The sequence below is a fragment of the Haplochromis burtoni genome, unplaced genomic scaffold (genome assembly GCF_018398535.1).
Source record: "Haplochromis burtoni strain Fernald_Lab_line unplaced genomic scaffold, NCSU_Asbu1 Contig_108, whole genome shotgun sequence".
Classification (NCBI taxonomy): Eukaryota; Metazoa; Chordata; class Actinopteri; order Cichliformes; family Cichlidae; genus Haplochromis; species Haplochromis burtoni.
In genome coordinates, this window is record NW_024582469.1 from 178,358 (window position 1) to 192,295 (window position 13,938).

A 13,938-nucleotide genomic window follows, 5' to 3' on the forward strand; every position below is an offset into this window, starting at 1 on the left:
GGTTTCTGGGCATGTGTGTGTGTGTGTGTGTGTGTGTGTGTGTGTAGGAGAGAGAGAGTATGTGATGCATTATAAGGCAATTTTCCTTCTTGATTTTTCTGTTAAAATCAAAAAGATGACAGTTAAATGCCAGGGTTCTGGTTTATCTGCCTTTAAAGCCTGACAGCATCATTACCATTTTAATTTACACGTCTGCCCAAGTATAGGGACACATTGCCTTTTTCTGTCTACATAAATTAGCTGGATGATCACTGGCTCTGATTTTAAGTGCTGTATAGTGTAGTCTTTTATTTTCCCCCAGTCAGGATCTGATGTCAGATCTCGGCCAAATCAAACAGGAAGATCAGAAGTGAGAATCAGGAGCCGATGTATGAGTACCAGGACAGGTATGCAGGGGAGAGAAGGAGAATGAGAGTCAGTAGAGGGAAGACAGAATACGTGTGTGTGAATGAGAGGGAGATAAATGGAAAGATGAAGATGTGAGGAGTAAATGTAGTGAAGGTGGATGAGGTCAAATATCTAGGGTCAGCTATATAATGCACAAGCGAAGTGAAGAAGTGAGTGCAGGGAGTGGGTGGAGATGAATGCAAGGGTTGATTAGTGACAGGAAAAGCTTTCAAAATGGTGGAGAGACCTGCAACAATGTATGGTGTGGAGACAGTGGCACTGACAAAAAGACAAGAGGCAGCTGAATGTGTTAACATTTTCACTAGGAGTGACCAGGATGGACAAGATTAGAAATGAATACATTAGAGGAACAGAGGTGTGTGAGGACATGGGCAGAGGAAGGATAGTGGCTATATTAGACAAAGGATATTGTAGACCACGGTGCCAGGCAGGAGGAAAAGAGGAAGCCCACAGAGGACATTCATGAATGTAGTTAAGAAGGACATGCAGAGGGTTGGTGGTTGGTGTGACAGGATGCTAGGAATAGGGGAGATGGAGGCAGTGATCTGTAGTGGCCACTCCTTTATTAGGAGCAGCTGAAAAAAGCAGAAGGAGAGAAAAAAAAACAGAGTAAATGAAGAAGTAAAGTGAAGAAGTAATGCCTTGTTAAATCACAAATTCACTGTAATTTACTAAATTCTTTTGGAATGCGTGATGTAATTGATAGAGCCATGAATTCTACTCTCCTCCAGAATATCCGAAAGGATAATCTCTGGCCATTAGTTTGTGCCCTGAAGCTTAAGATCACTCAGAATACGCAACAGGACAATGACCTGAAACATACTTGAAAGTCCATCAGCAAGTCTGAATGATTCAAAAAACAGAATGAAAGTTCTGGAGTGATTTAGTCAAAGTCTTTACTTTGATTAAGATCCTTTGGTACGACGTTAGACAGGCTGCGTATGCTGGAAAACCCTCCAGTCTGGCTGAATTTACATTTCTGCAAAGACGAGTAGGCCAAAATTCCTCTACAGCGATGTGAAAGACTCACTGCCAGTTATTGATGGCAGTTGTTACTGCCAAGGATAGCACAACTAGTTGTTAAGTTTGGAGGGCAATTACTCTTTCACACAAGGGATCGTTTATTTTATCTTAACAATTTAAATTATTATTTAAAAACTGTATTTAGTATTTACTCTGGTTATCTTTGTGTAGTATTAAAATTTGTTTATTGGCAAAATCAAAGAAATCATGAAGGAGGCAAATACTTCTTCACAGCCCTCAAAAGCCATGGTGATGTGCTGCAGACCATTTTCTATCCCTTGTCCCATCTGTCCCATGTTTATAAAAGTAAATGTAAGAAACATGCGGCTAAAAAAGAAGATGTGCTGATCTTTAAATGCAAACCCACAGATGATGATCAGACAGATTAGCAGTTGAAATAATAGCTTTAACAGTAATCGGGAAACAGTAAAAGGGAATATGCAAGTGTGCAAGGACTATAACATAAGACTACAAAAACACAAAAAACATTTTTAGCTTTAAGTCTGGAAATGCAAATACAAGACATGATCAATGCCAGACCCTTACCCACAGTTTGCACGTATTTAACTACTAAATGTCAAAATCTGAGACCACCCCACCTTGGATTTCTTACTTGTTGTTTGTAGGAATCTGGTAACCCTGCTCAACCATACTTATGTTACCTTTTATATCTTAAAAAATACTAAAGGAACAACTGCAAGTTCTGCTGATATTATAAACATCACACAGTCTCAGTCCTTTGTTTTGTCATGTTTTTATAGGGTTATAGGTATTTCTCGCTTATCTTTGTCTTTTTCTTCTCATGGAAGATCGGCAGCGATGAAGGACTTTACTCGGTTTTAATGCGCATGATGGATTAGGTGCGAAATATTCAGCTCAGCAATGAACGGGAATGAATGTGAAAAATGTGCAGCTAACAGATCTGTCACCTCCACTGATATGTGGAAAAGGTTCATCGCAAACTGTCTGGGTTCATCCTTCTCTTCTTGCTGCACAAATGAAGTCATGAGCCAGGGCTTCATGAAAAGGGCAAAGGCAAGTGTTTTCAGACACATGCTGTATATGGTGCAGTCTGAGACTGAACAGACACCCACTGTTTGTTTCAACTTTGTCCGCTGGGCTTTGGTTACACAGGATAAAAGCTTCCTTAAAGAGCCACTGAATGTATTTCACACATAAAGGTCTGTTTGCTGCACTTCTGGAAGAAAAGACCACCCATACTTGAAAAATAGGTGTGTAATGCCATCTACACCTTTGGTAAGGTGATACTACGATCAGATTACAAAGTAAAAGGAGGTTTGAAAGATGGGGGACAGTTAAGCTGCAATTAGGGGTGCTGTGAAGTTGCGGTGAGGGAGTCCAGGGTGGAAACTATAGATTACAAAATAGGATATTTCAATTGCTGCTATGAAAGTACACTTTCTTATATTGCAAACACTGCCTGGCTTCTTGTCAGCTTCCCTCACACTGGCACACATTCAGCAGATAACTGAAAGCTTCTCAGTGCAGAGAAGATTTTTTTGTGATTTTTAGCATCTTCAAGGACACGCAGACACAATTCAGACATTGTTTTTTCTCTGTGGCTGACGGTCTGCAATGAAGGACTCTTGTTTTTATCTCTACAGCTCATCTCAAGGACGTTAGATAAACGTCAGCTCAGACGGCCCACAGTTCCCACTCCTTTCCATTTCTTTCTGTTGCTAACTTTCTTTTTAGGGAGGGCCACCGCCTAACGCTATTAGCATGACTTTTTGGCTCCCAGTGTTCTCTTAAACTATCACTAGAAGAATCAAACGCAGAGCAGTCAAAATGCTTACAAGTCAAATCTGCCTGATAGCACTTTGGCATAGAAAGCTCACATCCTAATTCAGAGTGACCTCTTACAAGGCCGGAGCCTCTTAACTGAGTTATCTCTCACCTCTGAGGGAGTAATTGAATGGAGAACAATCAATGAGGTTATCCATAAACACAATCATCTGGCAGCACTGGCCGTTTAAAGCACTTCAACAGTTGAGTGTCATCTCTTACTGGTGGGAGGAAGGGCTGTATCAGCTGATGTATGGAGCTACAACAGGAGGTTGTCATTGACCAGTTTGAGATCCTCAAATACGATTTGTCATCATTCTCCTCAAACTGATGCTAATTGTGTTTTCTATCCATTTATTTACCTCTGGAGGTCAACCAAAATGGGCTTGGACTACAGGCTGTCTTTTGTTTATTCGACTATACAGACAATACATGTCGTCTCTCCTTAATACCAGCTCAATATGACCTCTATTGAAGAATCAATTCTGGTAGGATCATTTGTGCTGAGAGTTGGAAAAGCCCAGAGCTGGCAGACATGTTTTTCAAAGTGTGATGGATAGATCATACAGAAAAAGGAACTGCAGAACAACATATAGGCAGTGATAGTGAGGGCTACAAGTGTCCTGTACAGTCAGCTTTTTGTTGTGTCATTATCATCGGGGTCCTGGACTGACAACAGAAAATATGACGGTAGACAACAACAATGACACGGAATCACCCGAGGCACGGAGTGACAGGATAAATCAGAGAGAAGAAATCAGATGTGGGGAGAACAATGTCCAAGAGAGTGGGTAAAAAGATTGATCACACAGACTCATCTTTATCTAATCTGACAGAAGTCAATCCACAGAAGAAGAATGTAGCGTAGAGAGACAAGAGAAGAAGCACTGGTTAAAAGGCAGCAACAAGGTTACAGCAGATTAAATATGAACAAAACAGGCCATACAAGCAAGAGAGCTGAATCAACGAATTACTTGGCAGACTTCAGCATCATCTTAAACTAACGTGGTGACATGGAGCGCCTCATACGCCATCTCCATCACTGCAGCCTAGAGCCTTTACTGTCATATCCTGTGAGCCATGTTTCATGAATTCACATCAGCACTGCTGTTTGTGCCAGAGGAACCCTGCTTCCATTGATGTCACTTTGTTTTCTTATTAATCTGTGTTGGCTTAAATAATTGGGATAATGTAAGGACTTGCCAAAGTCACATTCACACTGGAGGGCACTCCTGAGCTGATTTAACAGCGACACAATAACTTGGCGCCATCTTCTGGTGAAAAGGTGCCTTTTCATATGCGATCCTGGGAACCTGCCCTTGACAAGAAAAAGTCAAATCACCCCTTTTTCACAGAGCCGAGGTGTTAGCATTTAGCCCTTGCTTGTTTCTGAAGAAGTAAAAATTTCTTTAGGCTGGGACACATCATTTAAATGATACTATTTAAACTTCTAAAAGTTTAATTTCAAAAATTCTTAATAATTTCTTTTAGTTTTGCAGGCAAAAAATGACTCATGGATTTTCATTGTCTGTACAGTATTTCTCAAATTGACTGTAAAAGATGTGTAGTTCATAGTATAGTAGCATACAGTAACATGATCGACCTCAGTAAGGATTTAATGCGCTACGAGTTAAATCCAATACAACAGTATTGTTTGATGTTGTCTGTAAAAAGCTGAGTGAATGTGCCACAAACACACACTTGGGTTTACAGGAGTTTCTTTTGATTCAGAAAGTTTCTAAACACTATTTAACCCAACAGCCTTTAAACTGGATAAACATATTATCCAAATAGTGCTTTTATTATAAAGATGTCCCAGAAACTTTGCTGTTTAACTGTTTTCTTTTTCTCATTTTCACACACAATAACGAATCAAATAATTTTTTAGCATTTCATCTCTGTGTCTTGTGCTTCTGCTACAAAAGTGGTATTATTCTTTCCTCCTCTTGCGCCTCATGATAAATAAACATATCATCTCCTTTGAGAAGGAAGATTAGATCTCCTGTGCCTCTGAGATGCTCACCGTTTCCTCCCCCACATCACTCCCTCATCTTTTAATTTCGTCAACACAGCTTTGACGTCATCTCTCCCTAAACATAAACTTCAAACCAACAACATCAACAAGTAACAATTACAGACTCGTACCACCCCAAAGTAAAACCAGACTTTACTGTTCTGGTTGCTAAAAAAAAAAAAGGAAAAGGAAAATAAAATCTTCTCTTTGTAAATGCAATCTTGACTTAATCTAAATTCACTATTTTCAAGAAATGTAGTTTTTCTCACAGCATAATTTAATTTTGAAATGTATCCTTATTTGGGAACAGCTGTGAACAAAACAGTATTTTGTTAAAGTATTTTTCTTGGCTTGATGCTCTCTTCCAACGAGGATCCAAATTATAAAGTCCAAGTTCAACTGATCAGGCACAACCTTACGACCATGTGCCTTATTTTGCATTATCCTGTTGAAAGAGGCCACAGCCATCAAAGAATACCATTTCCATGAAAGGGTGTACATGGTCTGCAACACAGAGGTTAGGTAGGTGGTACGTGTCAAAGTAACATCCACATGGATGCAAGGATCCAAGGCTTCCCAACAAAGCATCTTGCCTTCTTCCCGTAGTGCATTCTGGTTTTCCTGTCTGTTGAGTGAGACAACTTTTAATAGATTCTCACCACTGCAGACCGGGAACAACACACAAAAGCTTTGGTTTTGAAGATGCTCTATATAATCAGAAATTTTAACTTACAGGTGGCAACAAGATGTTCCTTTTTTCTCCATAAAACACTATCCGGTTCAGTTCCTTTAAATTTGTATAGTGCCAAGTCACAAATGTTCCCCTTTATAAACTGTAACACAAATATCCTACATTATTAGAGATAAACACAAATCTGATCGTCCTCTATAAGCAAGCAGTTGGTGACAGTGGGGAGGGAAAATCCCTTTTAACTGGAAGAGGCTTCAGAGACTGCTACAACTATTAGCAGCTATAAAATAAACTTTTAGGTTTAGATTTTAGTTTAGAATTGTATTAATATTTTAGTTAATATTTTTGAATATCAGTGGTCAGCTGATTATAATGTTTAAATCATTTTTACATCTATTAAATAGGAATGGCTCTTTAGAGGAACTGGAGTCTAATAATCTTTAGTACAATCACTTGTGTACTTAACCTCCCTCCTCCTGTTTTTGGTTAGGGCTAGGGATGGGTATTGATAAGATTTTCACGATTCCGATTCCAATTTCGATTCTGTTTAACGATTTGATTCTTTATCGATTCTCTTATCGATTCTCTTATCTATTCTTTTTTAAAAAGGAGAACACTAAGGTCGAATAGCTTAGAACTTTGTTTTATATCTTCTCTTTGAACAAGATAGAAATTTAGGAGTAACATGGCCTTACAAACCCAACAGTGAGATCTTAAGAGATCCACAGCCTACGGCTCTTCAATGGGGCGTCACAGGGTCCCCAGGAAAAAACATTGTAAATGTAAAATAATAAAATAAATATTCTTCTGTAGCAATAACAAAGTATAACATAAATTATTCTGTAGCAATTACACAAGAATATCCAGTAATGTCCCTGCCTACAATTAAACACATTCACTTCCTGAAAATCGGGGGCATCTGCTGTGGCAAATAGGTGCAAGCCTTTTGCGTCACTGCTCGGTGACATTCGTCTATCCTGGCCTGAAAGGAGACGCTACCGGTAGACTGCAGTGAGAACTGCCAGCATCTGAGCCAGACTCTGTCTCTCTCATCATGGTCACCTAAATGCACAGTAATGGCAGGTTTTGTAATAAGGCAGACCGCGCTAACATAATATGCACTGTTAGTTGTTTATTTACCTGCCGCATTAACGGCAGAGGACGTACAAACGTCACCGCTGCTGCTGGGTTGAGATTCACGAGTCCGGAGCGGAATTAAAAACATGACATTCATTTAAGGTCATCGTGTGTTTGTGAGCAAATGCTTTTGCATATTCGTAGTGTTTCCTCCCTTAAATGAAGTATCTACTTTTCAAGTATTGCAAGTTGCCCTGTTTCTCAACAAGAACCGGGTTTCAACACCCATATTTCACTTTAATCCCTAACCGGTTTGTTTGACAAGCCTTTCCTCAAAAGCCTTAAACTTCAGCTTGGTTTTGATTCTTTTCTTGAACTTAACTTAAAAATCAAACCAGTCGTTAAAGTCATCTTGTCAGTGAAGACTTCTACCTAAATTTAAAGGATGGGTTTCTATCAATGACCTTGAGGAGATCGTTCATGGTTTCATCACATCCTGACTAGGAAAAGGCAATTTGTTGAACTAAGAAAAACACTAACACTGATATCATGATTGCAGTTGCTGACTGGTATACAAACCCCAACTGAAACTATACGTCTTCTCAAAGGCCATTTCAGCTTAAGATGAATTATAACTGTGTTATTTTCTCCAGTATATTTTTTATACTGTAAAAAGATTTGCTGTGCTCAAGCTCTGTGGTGTTTTTGCATGTGCTGTTATAAATTAGAACTCATCTTTACGGGGTGTTGATTTTGTGTTACAGATATAAACCAGACAACAAAAACACATTGTCAGGTAATGGCTTTATATTCCTGTTAATATGATACATTACACGCATAATAGAACTTTTGATGTAATGAATATACAACAAACCGCAAAATCGAAAAACAACACCTTTTCTTTCCCCCCCATTGTTGTAATATAAGCATGGTTGTCTAAAAATCGCAATATTGAAGTGACCTGTGGTTGAGTAACACACATAAAAATATCACAAGTCAAGTTTTTCATCCAGTATAACCTCTCTGTATAGAGCATTTAGTTATTGCACCAAATCTATTTTAGTTTTACAGGTACACAGATTAAAAGTAAACTAATGTTTTTACAGTCTTAAACCATGATCTCTACAATTACAGTACGATACAGAGGAACGCCCACAGCATATTTGTAACACAGCATTGGATAAGAATTAGGTTTAGAGCTCAGTGAATTTCAGAGTCAGACTCATGAACATCTATAAAAGTTCACAAGTAAAATTTGTTTGGTTGAAATTCAACAGTACAAAATAAACAAATGCTGCTATATGATGTTGCTCGTTTAAGTCTCCCTTCCCTGAGAAATTAAAAAAACACCCCTTAAAGTAAATTTCCAGCACTTACACAACAATTTGTCATTTGTTAAGGCTAAAAAAATGTCACCAGTTTTACACACTACTTTACCGTTTTACTTCTTTTCATTAGCACCCACTTTTCCCTTTACAAACATGGACTTTATTCAACCAGGAAACAGAACTCTTGAGTATCAAATTCATCTTGGTAAAGACAGACAGACAGCATTAACCTAACATAGTTCAATATTAGCTTTTCTAAAGCTGAAACCAGTCTCACAAGGGATTCAAGACTTAACAGATGTAAAGTATTGCTTCAAACAAAAAATGAAGAAAAGAATACCCTTCAATGCATTAATTAACTCTTCATAATCAATACCAAACAATACTAAGTATATATTTTTCCCCTGTTGCAAGTTTAGTGAGGAAGAAATGAATTTACATGCTGATTTATGCAGATATACTGAAAATCATCATCAACTGGGAAAGCATTCAAATAGAAAGAAGAACTTCTTTATCCTGACCCAAAATGAAAACATCTTATCAGTAAAAATAATCACTAGAAGTTTTTAATATGGTATGATTCCATTACATTAACCCTTCTAAAATTGGTAGTGTGCATTTGGCTTTTTTCCATTGTTTCAGAGGGACAGGGAATAACGTTAGACCGACTGGCAGCTGTGTGTCTATGGCATGCCTGGTGTAAATTACTGTTGTGCAATCAAGCCCAGATTAAGTATCAGTAATGGGAGGTGGGGAGTGCACAGGTACTGGCGTATGTCATCTTATCTCTTATCTTTTCTGACCTTGTCCTTGGCCAACATGGTCTTATGTCCCAGAAAGTTTCATAACACCTGGCCCTACTTATGTGGACGTAGATGGAGTTTTTTTAAAGGAAGCGTGACAAAAGAGAAAAAGTTTAAATCTCCCCATGGATGAAATCTCATACAGTTAAGAGGAGAAGCAAACCATCAGAGTTCGCATTGCTCAAAAATGTAAACTACACGTGTACTGAAGGGGATGGTTGCTTCATAAACGGCAACTTCAGAGCACGCATGACAATTTGGTTACGATGTTCTCTCCCATTTATCAGACTTGATAAGGAGAACAAAGTGCATAATGAATACTGCATATCTATTATTGATCAAATATCCTTGCTATTGCTAGCTAACTGAATTTTAATACCACGCGATTTACAATGCGGCATACATGTTTAATACCAGAGTAATTGGATTGAAATAGCCTTTTGCATGAGGCTAGAATTACAGCAGTTTAAGTGTCTTGTCAAACATTATATTTAAAAACCATTAGCACTATGAGTTAACCTTTTACTGGCTAGCTTATCGTAGCATAGAGAGTGGAAACAAGGGGAAACACCTGGCCTGGTACAAAAAGGAATCTTCTATTTAGAACCTCTTACTACCACATTTGATCATTTTCAATTAAGATTTCACAAAGTTGAAGAATAAAAATAAAATAAATCCTACATCTGTAGGATGGTCTGGTTGTTGCTCGGCTAAAATCATGCATAACCTGCCTGCCAAGTGGACTAGTGTTGGCGCACCTTTATTGCACTTGTTCCCCTCTTACAGACCTTCTTTCACAAGTACAGGCATGCAGTTCTCATTTCTCCTCCACTATTTTCTTCAGGCAGTCTACTATGTCTTCGCCACTGACCCAAGGTTCAATGTTTGTTTTGAACTTGGCAGACTGCTGAAACTCCTTTAGCAGCCTGTGCATTGGAAAGTCTTTCCTGGGGAAAGCCGTGTCCCGGGGCCCCAAAGCCAGACAAGGGCAGGCGTCATTGGCCCCATCTCCAATATAGAAGACCCTCTGAAAGGGAACGCCGCCACGCTCCTTCTGCCGCTCCGCCAAATACTCCCGAAGGATCACCTGCTTGCACATGTTATCAGGACAACGGGGGCATGAGTGCGAGTGGAAAGAGAGGAGCACAAGCTGACCAGCCGCATTAAAACTGGACGGGTTTGTGAAAATCTTTCTGAAAAGGTCACGCACCCCAGCATGCCTAAGCCAGGTTTCAATAAAATACATGTTGGCATCGGAGACCACCACAAGCTCAAAGTCCTGCTGGTGGCTCTGCAGATACTGGAAGAGATTCATGAGGCCTTGATTTGGTGGGATCTTCTCCACTGCTGAATGAATGGAGTCTTTAGAGACGCCCTGCTCAGCCATGTAGGCCAAAATCTTCTGCGTATTTTCATTATACTGCCCCTCCCTGTAACTGTTTTTCAGCCAAGCAGGGAGCTCTTTGTCTGGCAGAGTACGCACCAAAGCATCGTCGCTGCTTTCGCAAATGATGGTCTCGTCGAAGTCAAACAACACCAAAAAGCGTTGATCCTGTGGTGCGGCAGGCGTTAAAGGAGCTGTCATCTTTGGTAAGTGATTTCTTTCTGGTGGGGAAAAAAAGCAGAGGTGGAAGGAATAAAACAGAGAGCCCTTTTTTTTCTCACCGTCAAGGACAGCAGACTCTGAAGCACACTGTTTTATAGCATCCTGGTGTAAAACTTTAATGGCGAGAAGCCAAAAAAGCCATCAATCAGAGTTTAAATCACAGAGAGTTCAGGGTTAAATTAAACTGAAGCACCAGAGGAAAACAACAACATGCATTAAGACTCTTAATGAGGCTATGAGCTGAAGGGGAAATGTGTGTTTACAAGAGTAAAGGAAGGGAGTTTAAATGAAACAAAAGTACCTCATAAACAGGATGTTCATTACAATTAATGAAAGAAATGAAAAAAACAACAACAACAACCCCAAAGAAGGGCAAATTGTTAAACTCTTTATCTAAATCTCTTTCCACACAAACATGCCTTCAGTCCTTTTATAATCATTTATTTAAACTTAGAGGCCACATCTTTCAGCAGTGCCAGTCTCTTGTTTACATAGCTGATATATAGCACAAGGCTTCCCCTTTTACAGGCCTGTTGTAACTCCAGCGAAGAGAGGGCTGATTATGTCACAGAGGTTTGGTGGGATGTTAAATCTACTGGAGTAGTTACTGTGAAATGTAGACGTTTTTATGAAAAGAGCTATGATTCCTCTGAATTGAAGATGAACAGGAGTGTATATTTTGAAAAATGTAAAGCTTTAACAATTTTTTTCCCTGTAACCTCCTTTTAGTTTTCATGCCAAGTTTTAAAACTTGACATAAATATGTCATATTTGCAGATATGGCAATTAATCTTTAGACACCTCATAGCAGAAACGAAAAGCAAAGGTGTTAACAGTGGGATGCATTCCACTTGTCGGGCATGTGTGTGAAATGAGCCATTATTAAATTCACGTGAGCATTTTCCCGCCAAGATAGGAAACATTAAAAGTGGCCGATCAGAGAAAAGAAATGATTTGATAAGAGATGTCACATGTCATCTGCATCACTACAGAAAACAAAAAAAATAAATAAATCAAAATTATAAAAGAAAATTGTAAAATAATCAATGCCAGTGTTTCTGACACTTTTGGATGAGTAAACATTGACCCAGGAACATAATTGGTGTTCCTGGAAACCAACATAACAGGAGTGTGATGGATAACGAATACGCCCTTGAAGGCCAGGCTGATTTTACAAGCATGTTATTAACCCAGTACTGCAATCTAGCTGTACCTGTGACTGCGACAGAGGGCATTGGGTGCATACAGAAAGTAAAACAACAAGACCTGACTTGATCGATTGTTAATATTTGCATAACATTCGTAACATGTTATGCAGGCTGCCTCCAGGAACTAAAAATGACATGCAACCTACAGCTTTGGTGCACACATGTGCCAAGTGAGCACAAGCCTGATCTCCCCAGCAGCCACTGCGTTATTAATAGCACACATTTACACACTAAGCTATCTAATTTTAACCCCGGCGAACTATTTCTGTATGAGAGGTTACCTCTGAAAGTCATAAGCCGGTCATTGCATGAACGGAGCAGAATAAAAGGCTGATGTAACCATTTAAATGTGACACACGTTAAAAATAAAAGAAGAAGAAAAATAACACAGAGAGGAAAACGGCCTACCGGTGGAGGGCATATATAAGCGGGGATGGTCGGCTAGGTGTCCGGCTCCCAGATCCGCATCCCAGTGACGCGGTAAGATTTTTTAAAGGAGACTCCACAGCGGATCGAGGGTATTCCCATTTAAAGCCGTTGCGTCAAGCAAGCCGACGTAAACACGTGATTTCCGCCATGACCTTCCAAAGTAAAAGCTTCAGCGAGTAGCTTAAGTGTACTTGGTGAACCTATATTAAATGTATGGTACACTGTTCCGGTTATGTAAGCAAATACGACAGAAAGTGATACCATGCCGAATGTGCCCAGGTATTACTTTTTTGTCCTCTACAAAGTTTAAGATGAACTAAAATTGTACATTTTTGCAAATACAACAGTTATTATAAACGTACTAGTAGCTTAAATCTCATGTGTGGTGAATCTACTGAAAATTGTCCCATTTTATCTCATCCATATCCAAGTACTTCATAATACATACTTACTTTAAAACATGAAACGCAACCTTTAAACAGACAGGAAATTATATAAAATTGTGAAATGTTTGCGTAGGTTCTCAGTAATCCAGGTCATAGTAGTTGTAAGAGCCTCACCCCAATCCGATTTACTCCCTGTTAGACCTCTGCCTTACCATCACATATTTGAAATACAATAAGGGTTGTGTCACTCAAAGGTCAACATCTTTAAAGAAGAGGCTCAAATGAAGAAACACCTACTGGTTTATTCAAGATGACACTTGGTTAAAAATCAAAACACAAGAGGTAGAGGTTTCATGAACACATGATCTGAGTGGATGAAAACATCAAGTTCACCAAAAAATAGTATACCTATTTGATTCCCATTGGAGTGGGTATCGTAGGTCAAAGAGTAGGTCAGAGACCTACCACCCACTGGAGCATAAACGTTCCCTATGAGGCTGAAAGGAAATAAAAGGAATACACATGTAAAGAAATCTCTTAAAACATATGATGGGATAGAGCAATATCTCAGAGGTTTCACCCCTCAGCTGTGATGATGTTAATGATCATTTTTCACACCTTGGCTCATGTGGCGACACACATGATCAATAGTGGGTTAATGACAAGTTCAGCACATGGAGTTATCTGAGCTTAAGAAGCTTTTAGGGGTCCTTTTGCTTTAAAATTCAATTCAATTTTCAATTCAGTTTTATTTATATAGCGCCAAATCAAAACAACAGTCGCCTCAAGGCACTTTATGTTGTAAGGTAGACCCTACAATAATACATACAGAGAAAAACTCAATCATGCGATCCCCTATGAGCAAGCACTTTGGCGACAGTGGGAAGGAAAAACTCCCTTTTTACAAGAAGAAACCTCCGGCAGAACCAGGCTCACTATATGCTTTAGCAAAAAGGAAAGTTTTAAGCCTAATCTTAAAAGTAGAGATAGTGTCTGTCTCTACTTTTAACTGGAAGCTGGTTCCACAGAAGAGGGGCCTGTAAAAACTGAAGGCTCTGCCTCCCATTCTACTTTTTAATACTCTAGGAACAACAAGTAAGCCTGCAGTGCGAGAGTGAAGTGCTCTAATGAGGTAATATGGTACTACAAGGTCATTAAG

General features: G+C 39.2%; 1 protein-coding gene across 1 annotated transcript; it reads right to left on the bottom strand.

Moving 5' to 3' along the window:
* Positions 1 to 7,808: 7,808 nt before the first annotated feature.
* Positions 7,809 to 12,524, bottom strand: LOC102291124 (probable phosphatase phospho1). The gene is made up of 2 exons (XM_005928191.2): positions 12,373 to 12,524; positions 7,809 to 10,755 (listed from the first exon to the last, which is right to left on the bottom strand). The coding sequence occupies exons 1-2, from the start codon at positions 12,383 to 12,385 to the stop codon at positions 9,968 to 9,970; spliced, it is 801 nt and encodes a 266-aa protein (XP_005928253.1). The 5' UTR covers positions 12,386 to 12,524; the 3' UTR covers positions 7,809 to 9,967.
* Between the last annotated feature and the right edge of the window lie 1,414 nt (positions 12,525 to 13,938).